This window comes from Mastomys coucha, unplaced genomic scaffold, assembly GCF_008632895.1.
Source record: "Mastomys coucha isolate ucsf_1 unplaced genomic scaffold, UCSF_Mcou_1 pScaffold15, whole genome shotgun sequence".
In the NCBI taxonomy this organism is placed as follows: Eukaryota; Metazoa; Chordata; class Mammalia; order Rodentia; family Muridae; genus Mastomys; species Mastomys coucha.
The window spans coordinates 101190940-101217498 of NW_022196897.1; the positions used below are offsets into that span (position 1 = coordinate 101190940).

The 26559-nt window shown below is 42.0% G+C and overlaps 1 protein-coding gene across 14 annotated transcripts in view; it reads right to left on the reverse strand.

The window, feature by feature from the left end:
- Positions 1-26559, reverse strand: part of Meis2 (Meis homeobox 2) — a 211083-nt gene that overhangs the window by 182245 nt on the left and 2279 nt on the right. For 6 of the 14 annotated variants that reach the window (XM_031371414.1, XM_031371407.1, XM_031371408.1 and 3 more), the window contains exons 3-8: positions 24775-25007; positions 23060-23201; positions 22289-22339; positions 21058-21108; positions 20170-20319; positions 10663-10777 (exon numbers count right to left, since the gene is read on the reverse strand). In XM_031371414.1, the coding sequence (XP_031227274.1) occupies positions 10663-10777; positions 20170-20319; positions 21058-21108; positions 22289-22339; positions 23060-23201; positions 24775-25007 (742 nt within the window). Of the gene's footprint in view, positions 1-10662; positions 10778-20169; positions 20320-21057; positions 21109-22288; positions 22340-23059; positions 23202-24774; positions 25008-25664; positions 26141-26220; position 26559 lie in introns of those variants that run through there. The other 8 variants (XM_031371418.1, XM_031371409.1, XM_031371411.1 and 5 more) reach the window with 7 other exon arrangements.

Sequence of the window (26559 nt, forward strand, 5' to 3'; positions counted from 1 at the left end):
GAATGTACATCACAACTCAACATGGGGTCACATAATTGAATGAGTGAATCCCAAAAATTTGGCAACAGTCAAAGCTTTCTGAATATACAATGACCAAAAATTAATTCAAAATTAAACTCGTAACAAATCCAAGATGTTCCTGACAGAGCTTGCCATGTTGCATGCTAGGGCGGTCTCGGTTCTGAACATACATCATACATGCTTTGTAGCATGCCTACCACCAGAGCATGCAACACCAGCCTATAGATGCCTGAACTACTTCAACCCAGACTGGAGACCATTGTAAGTTATGAATTGCAGTATTTTTACTGTAGGTGCAAGGTTTTCTGCTCTTACAGAAACATAATGGTTTATTTATGGAAAAAGCAACAACAGAAGAGAATTTAAATACTTTCTATCATCATCCTTCAGCATGCAAGTCTCAAAATGGTATATCTTGGATTGTTCTTGGTTAGAAAGTTTGATTTTTAAAAAACGGTTTTTAAGTAGCTATCTTGACTTTGACTAAAACAAAACAGAAAAAAAAATATTTAGTAGTGCTCAGAATGTAACTCAGTGAGAGATGGCTTGGCAAACATGCAGATGGCTCTAAGCAAATGAGAAGGATTAGATAAGATGTTTTGGGTTGGAATTAGGGCAGAAATTCCAATAACTTCAGAAATGGCCCTACCCTTGGGCCATTCCTCATGTATGTGAAGCTGTGTTCTCAGTTGACTTTACAATGAAAATAAGGATTTTCTTTGAAAATGCTGAAGTGGCTCTGTGTCTTGCAGTGTCAGGCTTAGTATTTTTATGTAAAAATGAACACATCCATATTATAAATATAAATCTCTTCCTCTTTGATAAATGGTAAAATATACACATATCAGAGAGTTGTTTTAAAAAACATTTCCTTGTAATTTATTAGCACTAAATACTTGATTTGTATAAACATTTTGCATACCTATTTATCTGGGGGGAGTCATATAAAAGTTTCCCAGGTCAGAGAGGTCCCACTTTGAAAATCATTAGGTCCCAGACTAGAGGTCATCATGTATAGATCTATGTGAACTAACATTAAGACTCACAAACCACCTTTAACTATGAAACATTATGATCATTAATTAGAGGTTTTGGAATAGTTTGCAGGTGAGGGTAGATAGAGGTTGACCTTCTGTATGTCATGCTTCTGGTGTATTATTCCACTTGTGAAATACAGAAATCAGAACCAAAAAAGTCCCAGTGGGATGATGAACAAGGAAGAAGTTACTTCAGTTTACAAGACACTCCTGATGCTAAGACCAGAGCCTAAGCCGTCCTATATATGATTTGTATCATTTTATACTTTGCCATAAAATAAATACAGATGCCTAGTTCTTGTCTTAATAAACTAAGAAGGGAAAAAAACCTTTCCTGAACTAAAAACAAATACAAAGAACAGAGAATATTATCTGGTTACATATCATAAATCAAAGACGTAGAACCTCTAGAAGAATGGAGAACTTCTAGCCAGTCTCATGTTAGAGGGTTAAGTGTAAAAGTAAAATAATAGGTAAATATGGATGGAGACACTAGCTGCCCAGAGCTTGAAACTGTAAGATCATTGAGTCCAGGCTATGCTAGAGAGAGAGGACAAGTCCTCAAAGATAATGCAATTCATCCAAGGGCTATAGATAATTAGTGTCAGAACAGGACAGAGGACAGGAAGAATGAGAGAACTGAGCATTGCCGTTTTGGGGGGCAATGTTCTGTGCCCCACACGTGAAATCATATTTAACATACCTTCCATTTGGAAGGAAGATAGTGCCACCTCCACTTCACTAAAGGAGAAACTGAAACTAGCAGATGCTGATGAGAATTGAAACTTGAATCGAAGTCTGCCTCCCAGGTGTTACCCTTCCCATTGCAACTGTGACCTTAGAGTACAGATCTTACCACAGGGTAAGATCCCCGACTACAGCCTGGGCAGATAGAAAGGACCTACTACAAAAACAAATGTACCTCCTAAAAGCTACTTATGAAAAAACTAAAGTGCACATATATGAAATCAGCAATGCATGAAGAAAAATTGCTTCCACTCTCCTTATATGTTTCCATGTGATGTCTCCAAAAGTTAACCTGTCCTAAATAAGGTCATCATAGGGAAATACTTGTCAAAGACTACATGACCTCCCTGATCAGATCTCCCCTTCTCTCTAACAGTATAATAATAAGAAATTCTATCTCCAAATTCTGACCACACATTGCATAGTTAAAGACAACACTACAGTACTAATGAGACAAACTTTTGAAAGGCCTACCTGTCTCCCAAAGGATTCTATGTTTAAGCTGATATCTCTTTTGGCTCCTTTAGGGCAGTAATGAATACACAAAATGTTAGCTTAAAATTTAGGTTTTTTTTTTTCCTCCTTATAGGATGTAATCAGATTGCAACGGATGCATAGATATATTCCAAGTAACTCTTGTATATCTAGGTAAACATCACAGAACCCATAGGCACAAGGTTTTTCTTAATTTGTTTACCTTGAGAAGGAACAAGAGGTTTATCTATGGGCCCTGTTTATAAAGTCAAAAGCCAACCCATGACTGCTAGATAGGATAACTTAACAGGTAGTAGTGAGTAGCCCTCCACCAGAAAAGCTGGGAGAGAGGCCAGGAATCATACACTATCCTTATAGCTCTATGGAGAAGATTTTCCAATAGAGACTGACATACAAAAGAGAACCTAGGCTCATGTCTGCGCAAACTGGAAAAGTTTCATGGAGAAGATGATACTAGTGTGTCAGATTAAGAGTTCTCTAGGTAGAAGAACACATTCCTGCTAGGTCTGCTTCCATGGCCTCCTTATTTGAGATCTCTGCTTTCCAGGGTTTCTAAGAGGTTTCACTCCACTTTTAGCAAGGAGCTAACTTTCAGTTTCCTTTTTGTTTGTCACCAGAAAGGTGTGGATTACTCCAGAGAACACAGGGATATAGTTCAGTAATTTAAAGTGGCTTAAAACATTGTCTTCTGTGACATTTAAAAAAAAAATGTTTTCTGAGATCGAATCAAAGACAGATGTGAACAAGGGAAAATAAATACAAAGTTCTCCCACGGACCCCTTCCACAAACAAACAAACAAACAAACAAACCCAGAAACAACCTTAAGAGATTCCCTATGGATAGAAATAAAAAAGGGGGATGGAAAGAGGGTGGATATCATGGTGTTTTCACAGACTATTCTTCCAAAGCAAAGACAATGAAGGAGGGAAAAATAGTACACGTGTATTACAATGTATAGCGCCATAAGGCTGTGTTTGATGCTCTGGAGGGCTTCAACAAGTACTGTTCAGCCAAAAATCAATTGAAAAATCAGCATGATAAGAGAGCATGAGTTGCCCTATAATAGCCTTAAGACCCCCAAGGCTATTCAAGTCCCTTTCATCTGCCACACGGCAGAGACTCTAGGGGCATCTCACTTGCCCTTAGTCCTCTGCCCCTCCGCCTTCCTCACCTACAGCTTTGCTTTCCCTGCGAAAGGGCGGCTGACAGGGAATGATGATGTTTTCAAGTGGTTTTTGAGAATGTTTTCCTTCTCTGCTTTATTCTCTATCTACTCTTGACATTTGCACTAAAACGCATCCTGTGCGATCAGTCATGGGCTTCCACAATAGTAAATGGTCAGCCTCAGTCTCTGAAGTGCCTAATGAGTAATAGTGTTATATTCTGAATGCCTTAGCTGACAGACTTTCCACTGCCCTTAATAAAATCACTGTTCAGGCTCATGCAAATGAGCCATGTAAGCAATTCACAGCATTGTTATAAATATACATATATATTTCATTCCAAGATTTCATCTCAATATTTCTTCAATCACTCCTCACAATGTCTGGTTTGTTCAATTTATATTTCTGCTCGGCATTTGGTGCAAACCCCACAGATAAGATACATCTGTCCCTTAGTCACAAATCTTGGCATTTTTACCTTAACTCCATCATGAAACGAGTGCTTGAATTTACCTTGCTTATTAGCAGCAGTTCCTTATAATCAAACATTTCATTTCCAAACTTTCGAATTTGACATGAGCTGCAGCAACTCAGTAGAGACATAGCCAAGCTTAAGGAAGACACATAAACATGCTGATCCGGGTAAGGGAAGGAAAAGCTAATTGGGAGTCAGCTTCCCTGTGATTATCAGCTTGTTTATGGGGAGGGAGGGCTCTTCAGAATGGCACTGTAAATTCATCCCTGATTGTGGTGTTAACACCAGAGCTCCCTTCCACACGCTCCCTGAGAGCCCCCACCCCGTCCATTTTGTTTAGTTATAAAGGGTTGTACGCTGTTTCCACAGACTGACAGTCTTCCATGCTTTGATTTTCTCCAGTTTTAAGAAAAATTAATCAGTTGCACAAGCCAGTTGCCAGACTTCACTTCCCTCATGGCAGAAAGCACACATATTCATTGTCTGCTATAAGAATAAATTTTAGTAATTTTTCCCCACGTCAATATGAATATTAGACTGACCCAATTAATATGAAATGCTTCTATGCTGCTGGAACAGACAGTGCTACAGAAAGAACCATTTGCACAACCTGTTCATGATTATGGGCCATAAGGACACAAAGATGGCACACACATTTGTGGGCCATCTGAATTCTTATACGGGAAGGGGAGGGGGAAGGGTGAGCGGCACAACGCTAGCTTGACTGTCGTGGGTCATGTTTTTTAATCCTGAGTATTGGACATGTAACACAGCAACAAGAGCTGATCATTTTGTTTAATCACCTTTTGGATCTTTGCCAGATGGTCTCTATTGAGAACGCTGCAAACACAGAGACATGAGCTGCATCTAACACGCCACCAGAGCCTTCCCGTAAATGTCTGAGAACTGATTCCAACGAGAATTTAGTCTCAGAGCAGAAAGGGATACATTTAAAAACTCTGTGCATTAACTATACTTTTCCCCATAGAATCCTCACTTGGCATGAATAATTTACCCACTCTTATGCTAATGGGATCATGAAAGTATCCCCCTGTCTTTAGTACCGCTATTCTCAGCTTTCAGTAATTACCCCACCCAGTGAAAATAACATGGCTTCCACACTGAACAGCCCACTTGTACCTGACAATCAGAAGGACCATGGCTGACAGTGGAAGAATCCAGAACTGGATGGAGACACCCTCAGAACCCAGAGAAGAACACAACCACACAGCAGCCCTGGTAGAGGGGGAAGACACATGGACAGGAAGGGAGGAGGGATAAAAAGAAAAAAGAAAAAGAAAAGACTTTCCATTGTCAAGTCTGCCTGTTCTTTGACTTATCATCAACTCTGACTCAAAGAAAAGTGTGCCCTCTTTCTAAGTGTGAAAGAAATTGGAGACCAGATGAGTTTAGAAAGAAAATCAATACATGATATCTAAGAAAAAAAGTATCATAGTTATCTTTAAAACACATCTGCATGGAGTATTATCTTATCAGACTGTAAATATATATAAAGGATAAGAACCACCCCCCCAACACACACACCATGAGCTTGTAGAAGAGAGAAAAAAAATACTGGGTAAAAAGGAAGAGAGTGGAGAAAAAGGAGGGAAAAGAAAACTTATTTTGACCTCTGTCCACAAAACTCCATGTTAGGTAGTTCACTGTGTAAAAATTATCAGGCTAAAACATCTGGGAAAGAAAGCTATGAAACAGCAGGGAACGTGGCTGGTTTATTGTTTATCTTTTGTTTATGAGGCAGTATTCAAGTTTAATTACTACTCTAAATTAAACTCTAACTGGCATCAGGAGACATCCCTTTCCATGACTAAGTTAAAAAAAAAATCTGGAAATCCTAACTCTGGATTTTTTCAGGTAAGTTGATATATATATGAAACTAGTCAAAATTAACAACAACTATAGAAAGCTTTTAGGCTTTTATGGGCAACCTTTACATGTTCCTAGAACAAGTATTTATTAGAAGACTTTAATTTTATTTGCGATGATGGTGGCTACCTAAGATGTCCTAAGACATCAACAAAACCTACCTCTAAGTGTTTGCTGATGATTGAAAAGTGGCTTTTATATTTATTTAATTTGGGGGGGTGGAGGAAAGGAAGTATCCTATGAATATTTTATATATAACAGCTTCTTCTCTGGCCATGTTCAACTGTCAATTGTAGTTGAAAAGAAAAAAAAAATGTTGGTAACAATCGGGAGGAAGAGAGATGCTAGTGTACTTATCATAAGTTAGTGACCAGTTTGGGGTGAACTCAACTCTTGGAAAAATAAAAAGTTAAAAGCAACTAGCAAAAGATGATGCCAGATGGTGTCTGTCATATTGTATTTAGGGTTATTTTAAAGAGATTGCCGCCACTATGAAAACTTTCCATTGACAGAGTTTTCCTAGACTGAATGAGAAATCCCAGCAGAGAATATTCAGGACCCTCAGTAAGTGGGCTCCCCACCCCCTCCTTTAAATATATAACAAATATTTAAGACAGGAAAAATATTATTTCATAGCTGCAATATAGTATAAACTCAAAAGTGTCATGCTATCTTACACATGTGCTTAACTATAAGGGCTTCCATTCATTACTAAGGGGACTTTTGCAGATTTCAACACTACGGTTGCTAAATAACTGTATAATAACTAAATAAACATCTAGCTGTGGGATTCTAGCCTCGTTGCCTGGATGATAGATGGTGACATCAATGGAGGGGCCTGGTGGCAGAGTCGAGGGGAACCCTGCTGGCTTATACAGCCCTGGGTCGTGAGTGATTAGAGATATAGATGCTAACATGTTCATGTATTTGGGTTAATCTGGGTCTGGCAACAGGATGGTTAACGTGTGTGTGATGTGCACTGTGAGCTCAGCAGTTACTGGGCCAACTGTCTCGGTATTTCTGGGAATCCTGCCTATTCACAGTGCAGGGATTGTTCAATTGCTGCAAAACGTACAAAATGAATTTTACAAAAATGAATTGTAAGGAAGGCCCCATTACAACGATTTTACAGCAAAGATGTCAACATCAATTTTTCTTTCATGCATAGCTAATGATTAAAACAGCATATTCCATTTGCCTAAGACAATTTATTTCATATTGGCACATCAAAATATTGAAATACAAAGTTATCTTTACTCTGCCCTTTTTATTCACCGCTGCTGAACCCAGACCATTGTTCAAACCAGGAAGAATAAAACAAACTTGGCACGAAATACTTAAAACAAAGGCTCATCAATATTCTCCAATTTGTCAACATCTCAATTACAGCACTGGAAAAAATGTAAATTTCATGTGCTCTAAACACTGAGGGGCCTATTCTCTTGCCAATTCACATGTGTAACTCCCATCAGCGTTAATGGGAGTTACACAAACCCATCAATAATAATAATACTTTGTACATATACTGTGCCTTTTATCTAGGGCTCTGAGAGTGCTCTAGGAGCAAGGACGCTGCTTCTTAGTGTTCACTGTGGCAAGTAGACAATGGAACACAAAGCATCCTTTGACTCAGCAGCAGGTACAGAACTAGGGACCCCAGGCCTTATTATCAGGCCCCATTTTACTGCTGGGAAGTCAGGCACAAAGACAGGCAGTTACTGCCCCAGAGCTCTGAGTCTGCACCCTAATTCTATCCTTGAAAAACCAGATTTCCTTCCTCATCGAATGTGACTAACAAGACAAGCACCCTCCCTTTGGGGAAAACAGAAAACCTAGTGAATGAAAAGTTGGGCTCATATTTATACAGTTGACTGGTGTGTGGTGGGAAAGATAAAGCCAGACTTTACATTTCTCCAAGTTCATTTTTTACAATATTAAGAAACTGTGCTTTCTTTTCTCCATTCGGTTTATCATAGAAACTCCTAAGAGAAAAGATGACCTTTCACCCACGTAACTGGAGCTCTTTCAGTATCAGGTCATAAAACAAGATGTTTTTAGGTTCCAAAGTAAAGATTTGTGAGAATCATTATTGTAAAAATATTCACAAAAATTATAAAGCAACATAAATGCATGTATTGTTTTATAGCATATGGCTATTAAAGTTTAATTTAAAATGTGTATGAAAACATTGTATTTAGTACAATTCATCCCTATTTCTTCTGTTTATCATAATTTGTTTTGAAATTGAATCGTTTTACAGTTTTCCATATGCCTGTTGTGCTAATAAATTCTGAAGAAGTAACTAAAGTCTCTTGTGAACTGCAAACTTAGGTTTCAGTGAAACATTATGATATATTTAATAGGAAGAACATAAATTTCCCTCCCAGGTTTTCCATTCTCCATCAGCTCTAAGATCTAACTTGTGATAAGCATATGTGATTTCAGTCAATATCTCTGTTGACTTTGCCCCGAAGCAGATAATTAATCTTTCCCCACTGAAAGCTACTCTGAGCATTTTGGTGGAACAAAGTATCAAAATAGCTTTAACATGTTTAAAAGATTATAGGAACAAAACATATGTAAGCCTGGCCTCTACATTTTAGGATCTGCTGTCAAAAATAAAACAAAACAAAACAAAACGAAACAAAAAAACAAAACACCTTGATGCATGTATCTTAACTACTGACCCAGTAAATCAGGTAGAAAAATCCTCCTTGCACCAACTTTTGCCATCTTATCAAAACGATAACATTTCCCCACTTTCTCTCAAACTTTAACACAGTTGAGGAGGCTGTTGGAGAGACAGACTTCCCCGAGCTCACATACATAAACCACCGTGTCCATTCTTTAATCCCACAGAGATATGATTAAAGGAACAAAAAGCTTGGGGGATCAAATCCTTCAGCAAGGGATAAGTGGGTGCAGCTACCCACAACATGGAGGGATCAGGGGGTTTTCCCTCCCCAGAGGATCCATCTTATATGTCTTTCTCTTTCTTGACTAAAAACCCTTAATAAAACAGAACTGACTAAATAAAATGATAAAACTTCATGCTTTGTTTGTCGTGGTGGCTATTGCCGGCTCCCTAAGCCTACATTGGTTCCTCTTCTGCCTCCTCTCCTCTCTGACCCTTCCTGTTATCCCTCTCGCCATAACTCAACTAACCCAACAGAACCAGTCAGTTTTAAATTTCAGTTGGGACCTTGGTGACCTGTTAATGAATCTACAGAGAAGAGAAAAACTCACAGTGTTGAGTTATGCCTGGTGTCGCTAGCTGACTTGGAGTCAGAGATGCTTGAAGCGTTAACGTAATTGCAAGAATGTGAAAAATGAAGCGCTGGGCTCCTGAGCCAAGTGAAAGGTCAGAGGGAGCCTCACACCGGAGAAGTTTCTGGAAGATAGCCTCATTAGGCCATTCAGTTTGCTTCTCCTTCTCCCCGCACCCATCCCTGCATTGTTGAGGGTGTTTTATTTTTTTCTAATAGATATTCCACCCTTTGTGTTACCCTAACTTGGAGCACTGGGGAAGACTGAATGATTGAAAGCTTTCTGTATTTGACCCAGGGTCAGTTGGAACCTCAGTTAAACCCCTGTATTGCAGTTCCATAATTGAATCTATGTACAAAATTCCTTCAAAAAATCTTAGAATGAAGTTTATTTTACAAACATTCCAACTGATGTTCCCAAACCAATATATGTATAGCTCACAAGTCCTTCTATAGCTTGGTATTTGATAGTACATCATCCATGAGTTGCAACTTGTTTAAAAGACAGATTCTAAATAGAGTTCACTTACAAGTAAAACCTATCCTAGAAAGGCCAGTTTTCTAGACTCACTTGGAAATTCAGGAGTCCAAAATCCCTGGCCAGAAGCATGGAACAGGGTAGATACTCACAGGACATCAACAACTCTCTTTTAGATAGCCTGTATAACTACAGCTCAAGCTGTTAAACAGTATTTGACTTGGAAGCCTGTCTAATGCTTAAATATTGTGGCCATAAACAGAATCATAATAGAGATAAAATAGACCTAAGAGATCAGACACCATCTAATGTAAAATATTAAAAAGTAAAATCTATACACATTCCTGGACCACATTCAATAATGCATCTTCTTTTAAATGATCATTTTATCCATAGAAGAGTCATTCCTACCAACATATAATTGCTCTCTGTTGTAAATGGCAAAATTCATTACAAATTGCAGAAAGCTTCCTGAACATCTGCAGCTGTTCTCCTTGCCTTCTGAAATTCTATTTTTCTGTTTTGTTTTGTTTTGTTTTTCAAATTGGGACAAAAGTCACTATTTCGGCTGTCTAGAACAGGAACAAACAACATCTGAAGAGTTTTGAAATCCATCTTCTCAAAATAAAATTCTGTATAAATCTCTTCAAACCCCCATATTTCTGGAGTTAATAAAAACAGATTTGTGTATCTTATATTCTTCCGATTCATGGCTGCTTTAATTGTAAAGAACTCTTATAGTAAATATTAGAAGCAAATATCCTGGTTACGATATAATTCAAACTTCCAGATTATAGCAGTTAGGTAGACCTGTCTTTCTGATATACACCAAAGTAATGTAGATAACCATAATTGTAAGAGAATTGGCAGAACTAATCAATTATTATTGTAACGTGGACTTAAAAGATTAAATAGCTCATCTTAACTCTTTAAATAAAGTAACAAAGGAAATCTGTCTTCCTACTAAAAGTTTAGTAATACTCCCTACACCTCTACCATCCCCTCTTCTGTTTACACAGACTTATACCATGAAATGCTGATGTTATTTTGATTATGTCTAGTTTTGTACAAGGAAAATTCTTAACCTTTTACCTTGCTCACTGCTGTTGTCTCCACTCTGGGAAGCATGGCCCCCACTGGAGGGTCCTGGGGTGCCTGCTGAGTGCGTTGAGGTTGCATCATCGTGGTCTCGCCAGGATGAAGGGTTCTGATGTCAGGATGCCAAGGAATTTTCCCACAGTTACCATTTGAGCCAGAAACGAGGAGCCATGAAGACATACAGGCACAGAGGGAGAAAAAAATGTACATATTAGTATTTTCAGAAGTGGTCACAGGCATGCTAACCTGTGCCCTCTTTTTCTGTTACATCAATATATGCAAGCTGACATATCTCTTCAAAGATACACCCTACAGTACGCAAATTTACACCACAGTAAAGTTAACTTCTGAACTAAAGGGAAACTGCCTTAAAATGTCTTTCTCAATTTTTCTATGCATTTCTTCTGGTGTTCTCAGAAACAAAATCCATCAGAATATGAGCCTCTACAAAATCCAGTACTCCCTTCAAACAAGCACAGGACCCACAAAGTTTGGTGGGAAACGCCCTTACACATTTCGATTGCATTATCCTAAAATGGTCGCTCTGAACTCTCCAAATGTTATCAACAGGTAGATTGTACAGCCAACAGAAGCAATATTAATCATGGCATCAGTATCTCATAAGCCAACACAGCCTGCATTAATTTGCACAAATAGTAATTTTTAAAACGAAACTAACACGAGCTGTGAGCCACTTAGCAAGTGAGCTGAGACTTTCGCTTTAAGCGAAGGCCGTGGCTTCTGGAGGAATTTAGATGGACTGCAAGGCAAACCAGGAGGTACCAGCTCATGCTACTTTACTAATATATTCGGCTCCTGTTTCCCCTCCCCTTTCCTGATCATTCCCAATACCCACGCTGTAGCTTAAAGGGAAACAGGAATTCTAATGTACAGGAAGGACTTTATCAGCACCACATGAAGGCAGGCCAGAGATGGAATTTCCTCTGGCAGACAGGGAGAACAGGCAACCACACATGAAACCCAGCAGATTGGAGCCAAAGCTGTACACTTGTTACCCATGTGCTAGGACTTTGACTAAACCTATGGAGCTACAGGCAAGTAATTCTTTAGAGTTGGGGTAAAGGGTACAGGACAAAAGTTTAAAGATACAGCACTTCTTCAGAGTGCATCATTGCTTTTTACTAGAATTGGTAAGCAATAATTCAGGAGCATACACCACATACAAAGTATTAGGTTTGAAATATGAAAGCTATCTTTCCATAATACATAGAGTTTGTTAAGAAAAAAAAGTCAGTCTGCCTTTTATTCCTCAACACTGGCTCTGAACTGTACCTACAGCAGATAATGTTACCAAAATAAAACCAGAAACTAAAGTAAGACAACTGAGGAAATATTCTTACATGGAACAACAGCAACAGACAAATCACAAATTACTATTTGGAATTTTTATAGATGCTGATATAATCCAGAAGTTTGTGATCAACAATCTCAATGTGAAGTAGTGCTGTTGGAGGTGTCGTCAGGCCAGCCATGGACTCAAAGTCAAGACCCTGAGTAGAAATCATGACTGTAAATACAGTTCAGGTTCAGATCTCCACAATAAAGATGTGATGGAAAAAGAGGATTAAGGAATTAGCTGGGCATGCCTATAATCACAACACTCAAGAGACTCAGGCATGAGTTTGAGTCCAATCTAGACTACACAGTGAGAACCTGTATCAAAAAAGAAAGAAGGAAAGAAAGGGAGGGAAGAAGGTAGGCAGACAGTAGGAAGGAAGGAAGGAGAGAAGGAAGGAAGAAAGGAAGAAGGAAAAGGAAAGAAAGACTGGTTAGGAAATGAAAGTGAGTAGAATATATTAGATCAAGTTATCTGTTACTTTGCAGTCTCTTCATGTCAGATATTTACTGGATGGTGGTCAAATAAAAGGCTAGAAGAATTCCAGAAGTGGGTATTGGGAGACACCATGTCCTTGTCCCATAACAGTGTGGACTGCAGGACACTTGCTTCCCTTGAACTGAGCTTTCCAGTGTACACAGTCAATGGTGTACATTTTATGCACTTCAGGCTTTTTATGAAGCTGACTTGCCATAAAAGCTCCTTACCCCTCATGAAAATTACAGTAATTAACCACTAACACCTCAACTGTGTTTTAAGGCAAAATGTCATCCAAAACTATTATATAATTGTTCAGATGGAGCTGGGACAGGTCTTTCTATTTAAGCTCTGGCATGATGGGAAGGGTTCTTGCATAAGCAATTCCCGAAACTAAAGAACACAAGTGTTGTTCTTATCAGCTAGACCTGGGCAGAACTTTCAAGTCAAGCCTCATTAATGCATAATTTAGTGTCTCTCTTTCAGTGGCTTTCAGGAATAAGTGTAGAGAAGTGTGGAGAAATGAAAGGTAAGCCAAGTTTGTCCACATTGCTCTAAAAAAAATGGGTTCCCCCAACCAAGTTACATCTTTGATTTTCAGTACAGTCACCAATTTTTCCCAAGTTATCTTATTTACTATTCCCTATCTCTTACCTCTTCCTCACCTTTTAAAAAACAAAAAATCAAAACAAACAAACAAAAAGCTCTCTTAAAAACTGTCACACTTCCTTGGCATCTCTTGCGCACTTGCACTATGTTCAGTGGAAGGACAGAAGCAAACTAAGGGGAACTTCATGATAGTCTATTCTGAAAGAAGGATGGACAGACAGATCTCTTGGGAGTTCTGGGGTAGTGACTCACCCCAAGATGTCTAGATAAAGCTACACACAGTGATGTGATAACATATAAAGACAAACATCTGGGCAATATGACCCCCCCCAAAAATTCTCCTTGATCATTAAAAGAAAAAACCCACAACCTACATAGACAACATAAAGCATTACCCACAAATACTGGGTTTTTCTTAGATTGAAATATTTGTGTATCACAGCTTCCTTTTTGCCCCGTCCTAGATAGTTTCCAAGTTTCCTTCAAGAATAACAACCTGGCTCTTTGCCAGATTATAAGCAGAAGTTGAGTGAATCCTGAACCAACGTGGCATACAAAAGCATGCAAAAACACATGACGTATGTAAACAAATCAAGGAAAATTGTCGTCTGCGTGCATCAGTGTAGAAGAGAACTCAAGTGTCCACATTCCACAATCTATGTCCTGTTCTCCAGCCAAAAATACCATGAAGACACCCCAGGGCAAGGAGGGAACATGTTTCTATTCCCAGCGGCTTTAATAATTGGGAGTCAAAGAAGGTACTCCCCTTGTTCTCTATATAATTGCGTTAAAGAGCAGCGTTAGCAGGAGAAAAGCACTGAATACCGGGTTGTGCACAATAGGAGATGGGAAATAGATACAAGAAGCTCCGTCTCCAGGGGCAGGTTTTTCTATTTGCTGGGCCACAGACTCACAGCTGATAATGCAAGTTGTAATTAATATAAAAGCAAGAGACAATATGGGCAGAGCTTGTAGTAGCAGGGCCACAGGAGAGCGCTCGGCTGCTCTCCTTGGCTTCTCATTTGCACAGGGCTTTCCCTAGAAAACACAATCCTGCCAGTGTTTTCTCCCTTGAAAGTTAAAAAAAAATTTGATTTAGCACCATCATTGAATTTTTGCTAAATCTAGAAAAGAGAGGAGAGGATAAGAGTCTCTGGGCACAAGAAGGAAATCCTCTGTGCACTGCTTTTGTTGAGGTTGTAGGTAGGTTGCAATTACACTTCAAACCAGAACAGCACTTCTGTGAGTGTCCTGCCTATAGGATAATTTTTAATAAGTCCTGGCCAATTGCTAGTGTTTCCTATGACAGAGCATCCCTCCCACCCCCCAGAGCACAGTTCATCCATGGGGTCACTGGGGTAAAACACGCAAGAGTTTCTAAATAAAACCATAAAAGTAAAATGTCTTATACTTGAAGGAGGACACGAGGAGCCACTACTGCATTCAAGACTTGACAAAAACGATCTGAGTTCATTGCTTTTAGACTCCATATGAAAAGCTATTCCCTGAATGTGAGACATGGGACAGAAGGACAGAATCAAGACTTTGGGGGCCGCCTCTAACAGGTCATGTGACTGGGAGTGAAGGCTTCACTGACTTTTGGACTCTGTGCTTTATCTCTTTAAAATTATGAAGTCACACCAGATAATCCCCAAGGTCATGTCCACTTATTTCTATTTTGAAAAGTACTTTAAAAATAGCCAGCAGATTTTTCTAGAACCCATATAACTAAATAACATCAAGCAGAGAAGTATATAGGGCGCATAAAAGCACAGTAAAGTAATTCAAGATATGTTGTGTTCATAGCTACACAATAACAGAAAACACATTTAGAGACATGTTTATTAGCTGAAGAGGTACACAGACTAATATGTCTAGACATATTTAAAGAACAAAAGGAAGGTTTATTTGTGTCAAAACTTTCAGTTAATATTAAGTTACTTATTTCTTATGGTTTTATGATGTTTTAAGTTCTAATTAACAGTGCAGACAAAGCTGTTCTTAAAAAACATGCAAGCACTCTTAATCCTGCAGTATTCAAGTCCACAAATTAAAAATGTTCGTAGTATGGCTGGGATAAAGGTTGGAATTTCAATTTTTCAATTGTGACATTGACCAAGAACTCAGGACACCAGTGTGTGCTTTTAGAAGCCGAGTCTTTTTAAAATGTAAATAAAACTGCAGATTTTGCCTCAGCATCTGTACCATTGACTTAATCTTTGGGAATTAACGCATACCCAGGTCTCATACAAAGGCAACATCCTTTGCAAATGATCACTCCATAGAGTGGTGGACTCTCAAAAGAAGACAGAAACACATTTGTTACTATAATACGTGGTGTGAGGTGCTTTCTATGATTTTTAAGTGTGCCGAGGTATCTCACAGACCAGTGAGTACATCAACAACCAACACAATGATGTCAGACAACACCAGGTCTTCCCAGAGCATTCTGAGTGTCTACGTGGCTGCCAACCATGCCTAGGTTCCTTTTCACCACAGTAACGCTGGAGACATACGCCAACTGCACAACTTAAATAATTGAGATGATGTAAATGTTCTTGATAAGAAATAAACAGGGGAGCTTGCAACAAGCAGAAACGTCAGCAGCAACAATGGGCAGAAAGCCCTGTCCTCCTTCAGGGTCTTTAAGACTGGACACTGAGCTCCAAAGTCAAACTTTCTGAAACCGGATCCCAGAGGCTTTGGATCTAGCACAGCCTAACAACTAGTGTCACACTTGAGTGTGAGAAACGAAGAGACAAAAGAAATCACTCATGTAATATCAAATCTCACTATTCTTCCTCCATCTTCAATAGACCAAGCACTCAAACTCAAACCTATCTTCTCTGGCATCACTTCTACTTTTTTAGGTGATAACGGAATTTATCTACCAGCACTTGACTATTTTCTGTCAAAAGAGAGATTTCATATAATTCTCTCCTTTGACCTAACCCATTTTTTAAGAAAAAACTGTATTGACACAAGTATACTTGACATATTCAGAAATGCAAAATAATAGCAACATATGCTCATTTAAACATCAGCAGAGAAATGAAAATAAAATGTCATTTGGTTATGATGTTATCAGAACCAATCAATTTTGAGATACCTGCCAATTCATATTAATCCACATAACTATATTTTTTTACTTAATTCTTTCAAAGAAAATAAAATATAGCTGTTTGGCATTATTAGCAGGAATATCATAACCATATAACCATATGCATTACCAACAAGTGTAGCTAGGAGGATATATTTCAAATAAGCATATTTTGGTCATATAAACCTGACATAAAGATATATAGTATCTTTATGCATGAATATTATGCTGACACTTATTTGTCTGTACTAGATCTAGAAAGTTGATCTCAAATTATATAAAAATATAAAAATAGGATATTACCTATTTTTTCCGTACTTCAACGGTCTAAGAAAAGCATAATTATTTTACGACAGTTTCAAAGTTGAAACTTTAAAAAAAAATGTTTTTGTGACATGTTTGTTTTAAAACATGATCAATTTGATTGTCTGGGAAATTTAACATAAGCTTGCAGCTGGAAAACACAGTTGAGTTTCCTTTGATTATCATCTTTTTTTCCCCTCAACAGGATTTCGAAGAACACTATCAGAGCCACTTGCTACCTGCAACTACTATTCTTAGGCCACAATAAGAGTATGAGATAAAAATACATCCTAATATTAAAAAAATCAGCAAACCTCAAGAATTTAGTTAGCACAGCCTAGCAGCAAAAGTTGCACATTTTATTTTCTCTTTGGTTCCAAACTTCCCCGCATCATTATGTACATCATGTTTGTTAATAATAAATGAACAAACCCAGTATCCTCACAGAACGTAAAACACAGAATGCAAGACCATTATGGGTCTTCTGTTAATGCATCTATGTTGTATCGGAACACTTATGTGACATTACAGAATGTGGAATTAGCATAGCTTACCCGATAACAGTACATAAAAGCCAGTCTTAAAAGTCTGCTGAGAACACTAGCTTTGAAGATACTTATGCATTTAACAACCTTCATTCATTTATATTTTCAAGTATTTTAATAGAAGAATAGAAAACTATATTGGCGCTTAATATCGTGCCTTTGATAGGGCTTTCATTGCTTTTCAGCGCATGGAACTACAAAGTTAGTCTTTCATAGTTTTCCTATCCCTCTTTCTCTTTGCCTGTTCCCTCTTCACACACACACACACACACACACACACACACACACACACACACACACAATGTAGCTTGATACCACTTAATAAGGATAGAGGTGTATGTGTTTTTGGGGTGTCAAACAGCTGTCACAAACTGTCACCTCCACAAGAGAAACCTTGGCACACAATAAATGAACCTACACTTCTTTTTTAGCTGTCATTATTCATAGCCAATAAGTTGAACTGCTCACGGCATTTCATGTGCAAATAAAACCACGAGGTAGCTCAGTAGATCAGAATAGTGGGCCAACAGATAAAACAGAGAAAACAACACGCTGTCTGGGTCCTTCTGAAGTGGCTGATCATCACCCCTGCGCCAGTGTGCAGCAAATGAGATCCAGCCTGGGGCAAGGCATTAAATATGCATATCAAAGCAAATGAAAAAAAATAAACCTGATGACTCAAATTGGACACATTTATATGCTGAAAATGTCCCCTCACATCACTTTCAGGTAGGGGTTCTGTGGTCACTTCCTTCTCTTGTGACTGAGGGGTTGAGGGATGACAAGTTTGTAGGAAAGGGTGAAAAGCCTTAGGTGGATGCCCTTTGTCGGGTAGGAGCGGGTGGCCTAGCAACAAATGCGGTCAATATGCCTGTGGTACCTAAACACGGAGGAGCCTTCAAGGCTTTCTCTCTAGTCCCACAAGAAACACAAGCATGGGGCAGACCTCTCCATTTCCCACCCTGTATGCTGGTGGAACAAATTATTGCTTCATTTCAAAACAAATAGCAGGGGGTTAAAGCAAAAATGCTGTAGTTCAGATCTCTAGGAAATAAAAGGCTTTAAATTATGACGCCCAATGAGGTGGCAAGCCCTCATGGATTCAAAATAAATCAGTTGTCATATTTACTTGATTGGGGGCTTGAAAGCATAGCAACAAATGCTACAGTTGACTCTTTTATCCAAAGATGACGATTGTTAAATTATTCAAGCACTATTCTCTCAGGTACCACCTTCTATTTGAGTCTGTATTTAAATATTACGATATCTTCACAAATTGGCATTGTATATCAGCCAAAACTCTAAACCGACTCGTGTATCTTATTTCTTCTACATAAACATCAGCACGCTCTAACTCCATACATCCACCAGAAAAAGCATTGTCAAGAAACTGCTGTAGAAAAACCAAGTAGTCACAACCACACAAAATAACACAAGATAAGCTTCTGATGGAGAAAGAACTAGGGACCCCTCATGCTCCAAACCATGTAAATACATCCCTCCTTATCTCCACCCCCATAATGCAAATGCATACAAACCCAGAAACAGAAAGCAAGGGGAATAAGTAAAGAACAAAAATAAAGCAATATTTATGAAGCTAACATGCTTCTTGGACTACAAGGACACACACTATTGAGACACAGAGAAGCAAAGAAAATTCCAATAGCTGCCACACCTTTTAGGCTACTCCCAGACCACTTCCCCCATTGCCTTGGAAACAGGTATAGGAGCTTTTAGCAGTACATTTATTTCATTTCAGAACTGGGAATCCTAGGCTATGGTTTTCTTTCACTATCTTGAACTTTTAGGCTGCTGTCTCATGTAATACTAAGGTTAATCTTTAAAAATCAATGGCTGCTTCTTTTCAAAACTTTTAGTAGAGGAAGAAGAGAACTTACAGAAAAACTATTATTCCTCAGGTAGCTCAATTCACTCCTCTTCAGACTCAGGAATTTGGGGGTGGGGAATGTAAACTGCCTTCAAACCTCAATGCCTGTTTAACTTCTATGGGGTGTTAAATTAATATTTAAGCCATGAAATTACCCAGACACTGGCTTATGCCATTTAGGTTGTGAGTTCAAATGAATACATAGATACCCTGTCCCCCACCTCCCGCTTGAGTTCCCAAAAATACAGTGCTATTCACACCCACTCTTTAACCTCAGCACCCTTGCCTTCTCCTTCATCCCTGCCAGCTGCAATCCTTCTCTTTGCTTCTTCTTCAGATTTCGAGTATTACTACATATGCTTCCCCTGACCCCATCAGATTCACTAGATCAGTTCCAAAATAAGAATAAGAACATAGAGAATAGAAATCTCCTTTCCTGGCTTGACATCCATGGGCATCTTCCACACTCTCCATCCTCAGTCACCAACTGTTAAAAGTGTTAGAGCTCAAACACTACCTATGGTAACTCAGTCTTAATTCCCTTCAGCTCTCTGTAATACAGTGTTAAAAATTGGTTCATCAAGGTTGCTGTCTTTTATTATAGAGATGCTTCAGGCACTTGGCAATAAGACCATATTCTGACAATAAGTTTCTATGAGCAAAAAGTCCTGAGACTTGTAATGTGTTCATTCACTCCTTTTATTGTCAATGCAAGGCAAAATTGCTAGGAATTCTCAGGGTTGTCTTCTCTGGGAGAGAAATAGCCCCCCCTTCCAGTCGTTTCTCTCTCTCTCTCTCTCTCTCTCTCTCTCTCTCTCTCTCTCTCTCTCTCTCTTTCTCTCCTTTCCTCTCCAACTGTCTTATCTCTTGCTATCTCTTGCTACACCTTGATTACATACAGAAAGAACCCAGAAAAGTCCGAAGCCATCATTCGAAAAGAGAATTTACTAACTCCCAAGCCACCAGGTTCAGGCAACTTCACACATGAAGAGTGCACATCATTCTATCAACTCCCTGGGTTTTAGACTCTCACTATAAATAAGGACAGGGTCCTTAGAAGAAAGGGGAAATCAAAAGAAGGCCATGACACTTGTAGCGAGAAAGGGAGAGATAGCTCCAAAAGCAACTAAACGATTTCAAAACAAAACTCAGTACCACAAGGTTTTAGAAAAGTGCTTTGCCCAGTGGCCTTCAGAGAACTCCACGGGCTCTGCAGACTTACGTGGTCGGCGAGATTTGTGGAGGAGCCTGAAAGTTCTTCATGATCTGACTTGGAGCTTCCATCTCTCTCATCAATCACGAGGTCAATGGGCATTTTCCCCTTCAAACAGCTAATGTACCGGTGGCAGAAGTTATCACACAGTTCGTGGACCTAGGAGGAGGGTCATGGCGAGGGCTCAGCTCAGGTTGTCTTTACATGTTTCATTTTTTTTTTTTTAAGAGGAAGAATATCAGGTTGCAAGGTTACATTTGTAGAGAGCAACAATGTGATGTCTTCGAAAATAACACTAATTAAGGGGTGTAAGAGTTGAAGGCAAGGAAACAATAGGGCAATTGTGGCAATAGATATTATCCTCCAGAGACTCCTCTGAGCAACAAGTTACAAGAAAGAAAGAAACTGAACTGGAAGTAACTGGGTTCAGACTGGGAGAGCAGAGATGAAAGTGTGATTTGATAGTAACTCAGAAGCATTCAAACACTAGAACTGGGGACATTTGTGATTCTGTTGTGTATGTTTCCTGGGGAAATGATTGATCTATGTATCAACTCAAAGACACCCCAGAGAGGACTCTTCTCTCTGCTTGCACCCAGCAAGAGCTCTGGGCCTGTGATAAGCTAAGCTAATAGAGACACAAGTAGACATTGTGTCCAGCAACACAAATGGCTCTTGCTGTACTTCAAATAATCCTGAGCGCCTGGGGGTGGGGGCTTTAAAAGTCAGGGCTGCCTTGATTCCCATAGCCTCTGAGTCCCTGGGTTGAGAAGTCTATAAAGGAGGGAAATAAAAACGTGATCAACATCTCCATACACGTAATCCTTCATTCTGCGTGTAGCATCTCCAGTCATCTAGTTGAGAGAATCAAAACGCAGACTGTTGTTTCCTGCTTACCTTTTCTAACTCCAGAAGATGAAACCTTAGTACTTGTATTGCTTGTATCATCTGAAAGGGAAATTTAAGAGGATAGAGTTAGGGGATTCTAACACATGCAAGTTGTGTGTGTGTGTGTGTGTGTGTGTGTGAAGGGCAGTGTGCTGAGGGAATAGGGCAAAGAAAGAAGAAACCAGCAGGTGGCCGGGCAAAATCCACACACCAAGAAATAAGAAAACCAAATTATTACTGGTCATCTCTGCCTCATTGGCTACAGTGGTGGGAATTAGTATTCGGGGCAGCCTTAGTAAGACCTCCCCCCCACACACACACACACTCACAGTGTGCTGTTGGTAAAACTTGCATTCTCCCACCAGGTCTTTCTCTACCCATTCCTCTTTAACGGTCTCCTCCTACCCTCCACCTCAGGTCAAACTGGAGGAAGAAGAGGAGGAGGAGGGGGAGAAATAATAGAAGAAAAAGAAGAGAAGAGAAGAGAGGAGAGGAGAGGAGAGGAGAGGAGAGGAGAGGAGAGGAGAGGAGAGGAGAAGAGAAGAGAAGAGAAGAGAAGAGAAGAGAAGAGAAGAGAAGAGAAGAGAGGAGAAGAGAAGAGAAGAGAGGAGAAGAGAAGAGAAGAGAAGAGAAGAGAGGAGAAGAGAGGAGAGGAGAGCAGAGCCATTTCTTTGGACAGAAAAGCTTTTTTAGAACAGGAGACTCAGAGCAAGCCTCCTCTCAGAAGAAGGAAATACTCCAGATGAATGGAGAGGCAGGGCCTTTGAAAAGGGATTTAAGTACTTTTAATATTGAAATCCTGCAAATTAGCAAAAGAATTGCACCTAAAAGTGGCCTGCGCAGGATAGCCCCTCACCCCCAACCCACTCCAAGCCCGCCCTCCGCAGCCAGAGCAGCTACTTCCTTCAGGGCAGCGGCCTGGGGCTCCACCGCCTGCCCCGGCCTGCAGAGGAAATCACCCCCTTCTCGCCGCTGACTCTCGAGGCCGAGACCTGGGAAGCATCCCTACTCCGCACGGCGCCGCGGCGTCCGCTGCTGCCTCGGTGGGCTTCTTATCCCCTGAAGTCCACACCGCCCCTCGCTCGCCTTCCACGCACGGGCTCTAAATAGGTCTCTTTCCCTGTGTTTCCCTAGGAAGGCTCTGCTAGAACTCCATGGAACTCCAGGAGCAAATGGGTGACTCTGAGCTTGGGACGGGGGGGCCCGAGGCTAGGAACAAACAAGAAACAGTGAGCCTTACCAAATTATCCAGCTCTGGATTTGAGGAAAAAAGAGGCTTTTCGGCGCGAACCTATAGGAAGCAGGGAAAATCAGAATGAATCTTCAGCCCATTTAAAAACAGGAAAACCCTGTCGGCCACTAATCTGGATTGTGGGAACCGGGTACTCTGGAAAGGCAGGGGCAGAGGAGAGGACAGGGGCTTTGGTAAAATTCAAGAAACAGATTTCTTGTCTTAAGTGAGCGGGGTAGGTAGAGAAACAGCAGGGCCTTCAGGTCCTGACCCGGTTGGGAGAGCCATATCCTACTCTAGTTGTAGCGGGGTAGGCAAGGCGGCTCGCTGATCCTCAGTACCCGCTTCTCCAGCCTGGCCAGAGGCTGGGTCTCCCCACCTCCAGCACCTCGGTGCCTGTGCAGACCTCACTGCCAGGCGCCTTGCTTCCTTTGCTCCCGGGCACTCCCAGGTCCCTCCCAGCCCCTCTCCCCAATTCTTGTTCAAGTAGCTGCAGGCGGGGAAAAGGCCAAGCCCCAGATTAGGAGCAGGTCAACTTTAATTCGAGGGTCGAGCCCCTGTATTCCTGGCTGGGGGGAAAAACAAACACCCATATTTATCTCCCTTTCCAATTCGCCTCCAGGCTGAGGGATGGGGAGGAGGCGCAGAGCGCCAAGTGGGCCAGAGAAACAGATCGGGTGTCTTGCCTTTTCCTCCTCTTTCAAGTCAAACTCGGAGGAAGGGGGTGGGGGAATGGAAGGCTTCTGTGGGGTGGGGGTGAACGGGTCAAGAAGGTTGGACCTGCTTGGCGAAGACCGCGATGTCCTCGTTGAAGGAGTCAGAGGAACAGACGTCTCCGCCGGCCACTCCGGGTTCCCGGGGAGTGCAGGTCGCCAACTCGCACTTCTCAAAGACCAGCGCTAACAGAGGAAACAACGGGTGCCTAACGGGCAGCGCCACGCAGAGACACACGCACGGAGACGGGGTGCAGAGGGGAAGGAGCAAGAACTGTAATCAACAAGTTTGGAGGGTTTGCATTCCTTCTTTAATACAACAGGCACACAACACACTACACCCTCAATCAGCCGAGCCTGGGCCACAAACAGAAAGGAAAGAGCCTGGCCTGATCCCTGGGTTCACAGGTCTTTTCAGATCAGCTCTAAGATCCCCCTGACCACTTTAGCCCGCCAAGTAAACATATACTCAGTTGGGAAGTAATGAAATAAGCAAGAAGGCCAGGCAATTTAGAGCTCGGAGTAGATCCAGATCCCACTCCCCACTCCAGAGACTCCTGCCACACAAACCAGGACAGGGAGTACTATTCGGTGCCCTCCCCCCACTCCCCACCCCCAATCGGAATTAACCTAACGGGCGTTTCAGACTCGGCGGAGGACTTCACCTACATCCACACCGGAGAGACATTTTTAAGAAGGTGTTCGTCTCATCTCTCTACCCTTTGCTTTATAAACTTGTTTGTCCTGCTTCCAGTAAAGCTCCGGTAGTAGGGCCAAAATTATAAGAATGTTAAACAAGAAAGAGCTTCCTTCGAAAGACCACATTTTTCCCAGAGTTGCAGCTCCCAAGAATAAATAAACCGCGTTTCAAAACTTGGAAGTGTGAGTGCCGGGCGCGTACGCCCTTTGTGTTCCTCCGGACGGCTTAGCTACACCTCGGGATGCTTGAGGCCTCAGGCTTTAGGCTCAGTTGCTGTTTACCCACTGTCCCCTCCCCTCGGCATCCCGCCGCCTTCCCCACCTACCCTCAGCCGGAAGAGCCCGGCTAGTACTCGCTTGGACCGTGCTTGCCCACCCCTCCCTAATTTCTCCGAATATAAAATAATTTCCAGCCATTTCCCTGACTCCCAAGAACGGCTGTGTGTGCAAGCGGCAGTCTCTTCCACCCCGCTGCACTTCAAGGTCTGCCCCCTTTATTTACAGAGAATTAAGAAGTGAGTGATTAGGACTTCCTGGCCGACAGAAGCTGCCCTGATTCCAGCTCAAGCTGCGTTTAGTGACTCCCAGGCCCTCAGTAGGAAGCAGAAAGGGGAGGGGAAGGAGAAAAAGAAAGAAAGAAAGAAAGAGTGAGGGAAAGGAAGAAAGAAAAGGGAACTGGAAGTTTCTTCTCGGCTGCAGAAAACTTTCCTCTTAATCAAGGCCTCCGTTAGGCAGCCTGCGCCTTTTGGCCAGGAATCTTGTCCTTGGGGAGAAGGCCCGGCCCGCAAGACTTAAAGACTCAGTCCTTAGCCAGGACTGTGGGGTCTGGAGAGGCCGAACTAAGGGAGCAGATAAGGTTCTATTTTTCTGGTCTTTGACTCAAGAGCAAGCTCCCTCCCTTGTCTTTCTCTACTGCAAGCAGTCTCCTCATGCAGAATTAAGTCCCCACTTAGCCTCCCTCCCTGGTCCACCCTAACACCACCACCACCACCACCATCACCACAACCGCCACCACCACCAGAGACAAGCACACGCACTCACACACACTCACACACAGTAAGCTGGGTCCGGGGGTCGGTTTACCCGTAGATCGCGTCCTTGTCTCTTTTCAAGGCGTCGTTGACAGCAGATCCCATGCTGGCTGGCATGACATTGGGGTGCGGGGCGTGCGCGCCGTAGTGCTGCGTGGCGTGGAGCGGCGGCCCGTGGTTTAGGTGGTGAACCGGGGGGATTGGCCGCGGCGCGTGAGGGTCTCCGTACATGGAAGCGGGAACCCCTACTCCGTCCATCCCGCCGTAATGGGGCAGCTCATCGTACTGTCAGAGCCCGGGCAAGAGGAGGGGGCGGTGGCACAGAAGAGCGAGAGAGAACCCAGAGGGGCAGAGGCAGGAAAGCAAAGGAACCCGGAGCAAAGAAAAGAGGGAACAGAGTGGGAATGGGATAGAGATTGGGGAGGGGGGTGAAGATGGGAGAGAGAGAGAGAGAGAGAGAGAGAGAGAGAGAGAGAGAGAGATAAAAACAAAGTCAGAAAAAAGAAAAGTATCGGACACAAGTTAAACACACTACAAACCAAACCAGCAGAAACAGCAGATTTGAAAGTTGGGGGAGGGTGTCGCAAATTTTAAAATTAAAGTCTGAGCCGAGAGCAGGATTCAGGGAAGGCAGATCAGGCGGAGAGGCCGGGGACGCCCGGGGGCAAAGGGAGGCCCCGCTCCCGCTGGAGGCTGCAGAACCCCAGCTAGCCAACCCAGGGAGAAGTGGAGTTAGCAAGAGGAGGAAGCCCCGGATCCCACCCCTTACCCCCCTTCGCCTCCTCCAGGAGATCCAATAAATCAAAGGGCGAAATGAAACAAAATAAAGAGAGGAAAAACGCTAATAATCAGGCCGAGAACGGCAAGGACAAGGGAAGACTAGGGTCGGTGCCTCCCCGGGGGCTGGGAGCAGAGGGTGGGGAGGAATAACGTGAAAGTTACCAGAAACATTATTTAGCAGCGGATTCCCTGCGTCCTTGTCAATTTCAGAGACAAAACAAGCCGCCGGGGCTAGTCTAGGCAGCGCGGCCCCACGCCGGCGGCTCCTACGCAGCCCGCGCCCGCCCGGAGCCGCGCGAGCAGCGGCGAAAGAGGCGCAGCGGCGGCGGCAGGAGAACCCGGGGAATCGCGCTGCCCGGGTAAAAGCTGGAGCGAGGCGAAAGCGTGTAACAATTGCACACAAGTACACACACACACATACACACACACACACACATACACACATACACCACTCACACGCACTCGCCGCCCGCCTGCTCGCACAGCGCTGGGACACGCGCGCCCAGACACGCACACACGCACGCACACACACTCTCACACACGCAGAGGCACAGGGGGGAAAGAAGCTGGTGAATAATTTTTCTACTATTTTTTAAAATACTGGCCGCCATCATCATCAAGCAACCAGCAGCAGCCAGCTCAAAGGGAGAGGAGGCATGGGGCAGGGCCCTGTAGGAGAGGATTTATATCTAGGTAAGTGTTGGAGATTTAAACCTACCCTTTGCGCCATCAGTCTGCGCTCCAATAAACTCCTGGATGTGTCGTATATTTAATATCCCAGTCCGGATAAGAAAGTGAGCTAGGTTGAAGAGTCCTTTTTTTCCAAACCAAGGAGATTTCTCCCAATTTTCCAATGTTATTTTTAGGGGGGTGGGGAAAGCCCAGTCAAGAAAACGAAGATTTTTTTTTCAGTGATATTTCTTCTTTTTCTCTTTTTTTTCTCTTCTTCCTCCTCCTCCTCCTGATCTTCCTCCTCCTCCTCCACCTCCTCCTCCCCCTCCCCTCCTCCTCTTCGGTCCTCCTTTACCCCTCTTTCTCTTCTTTTCCTCTCAGTTGA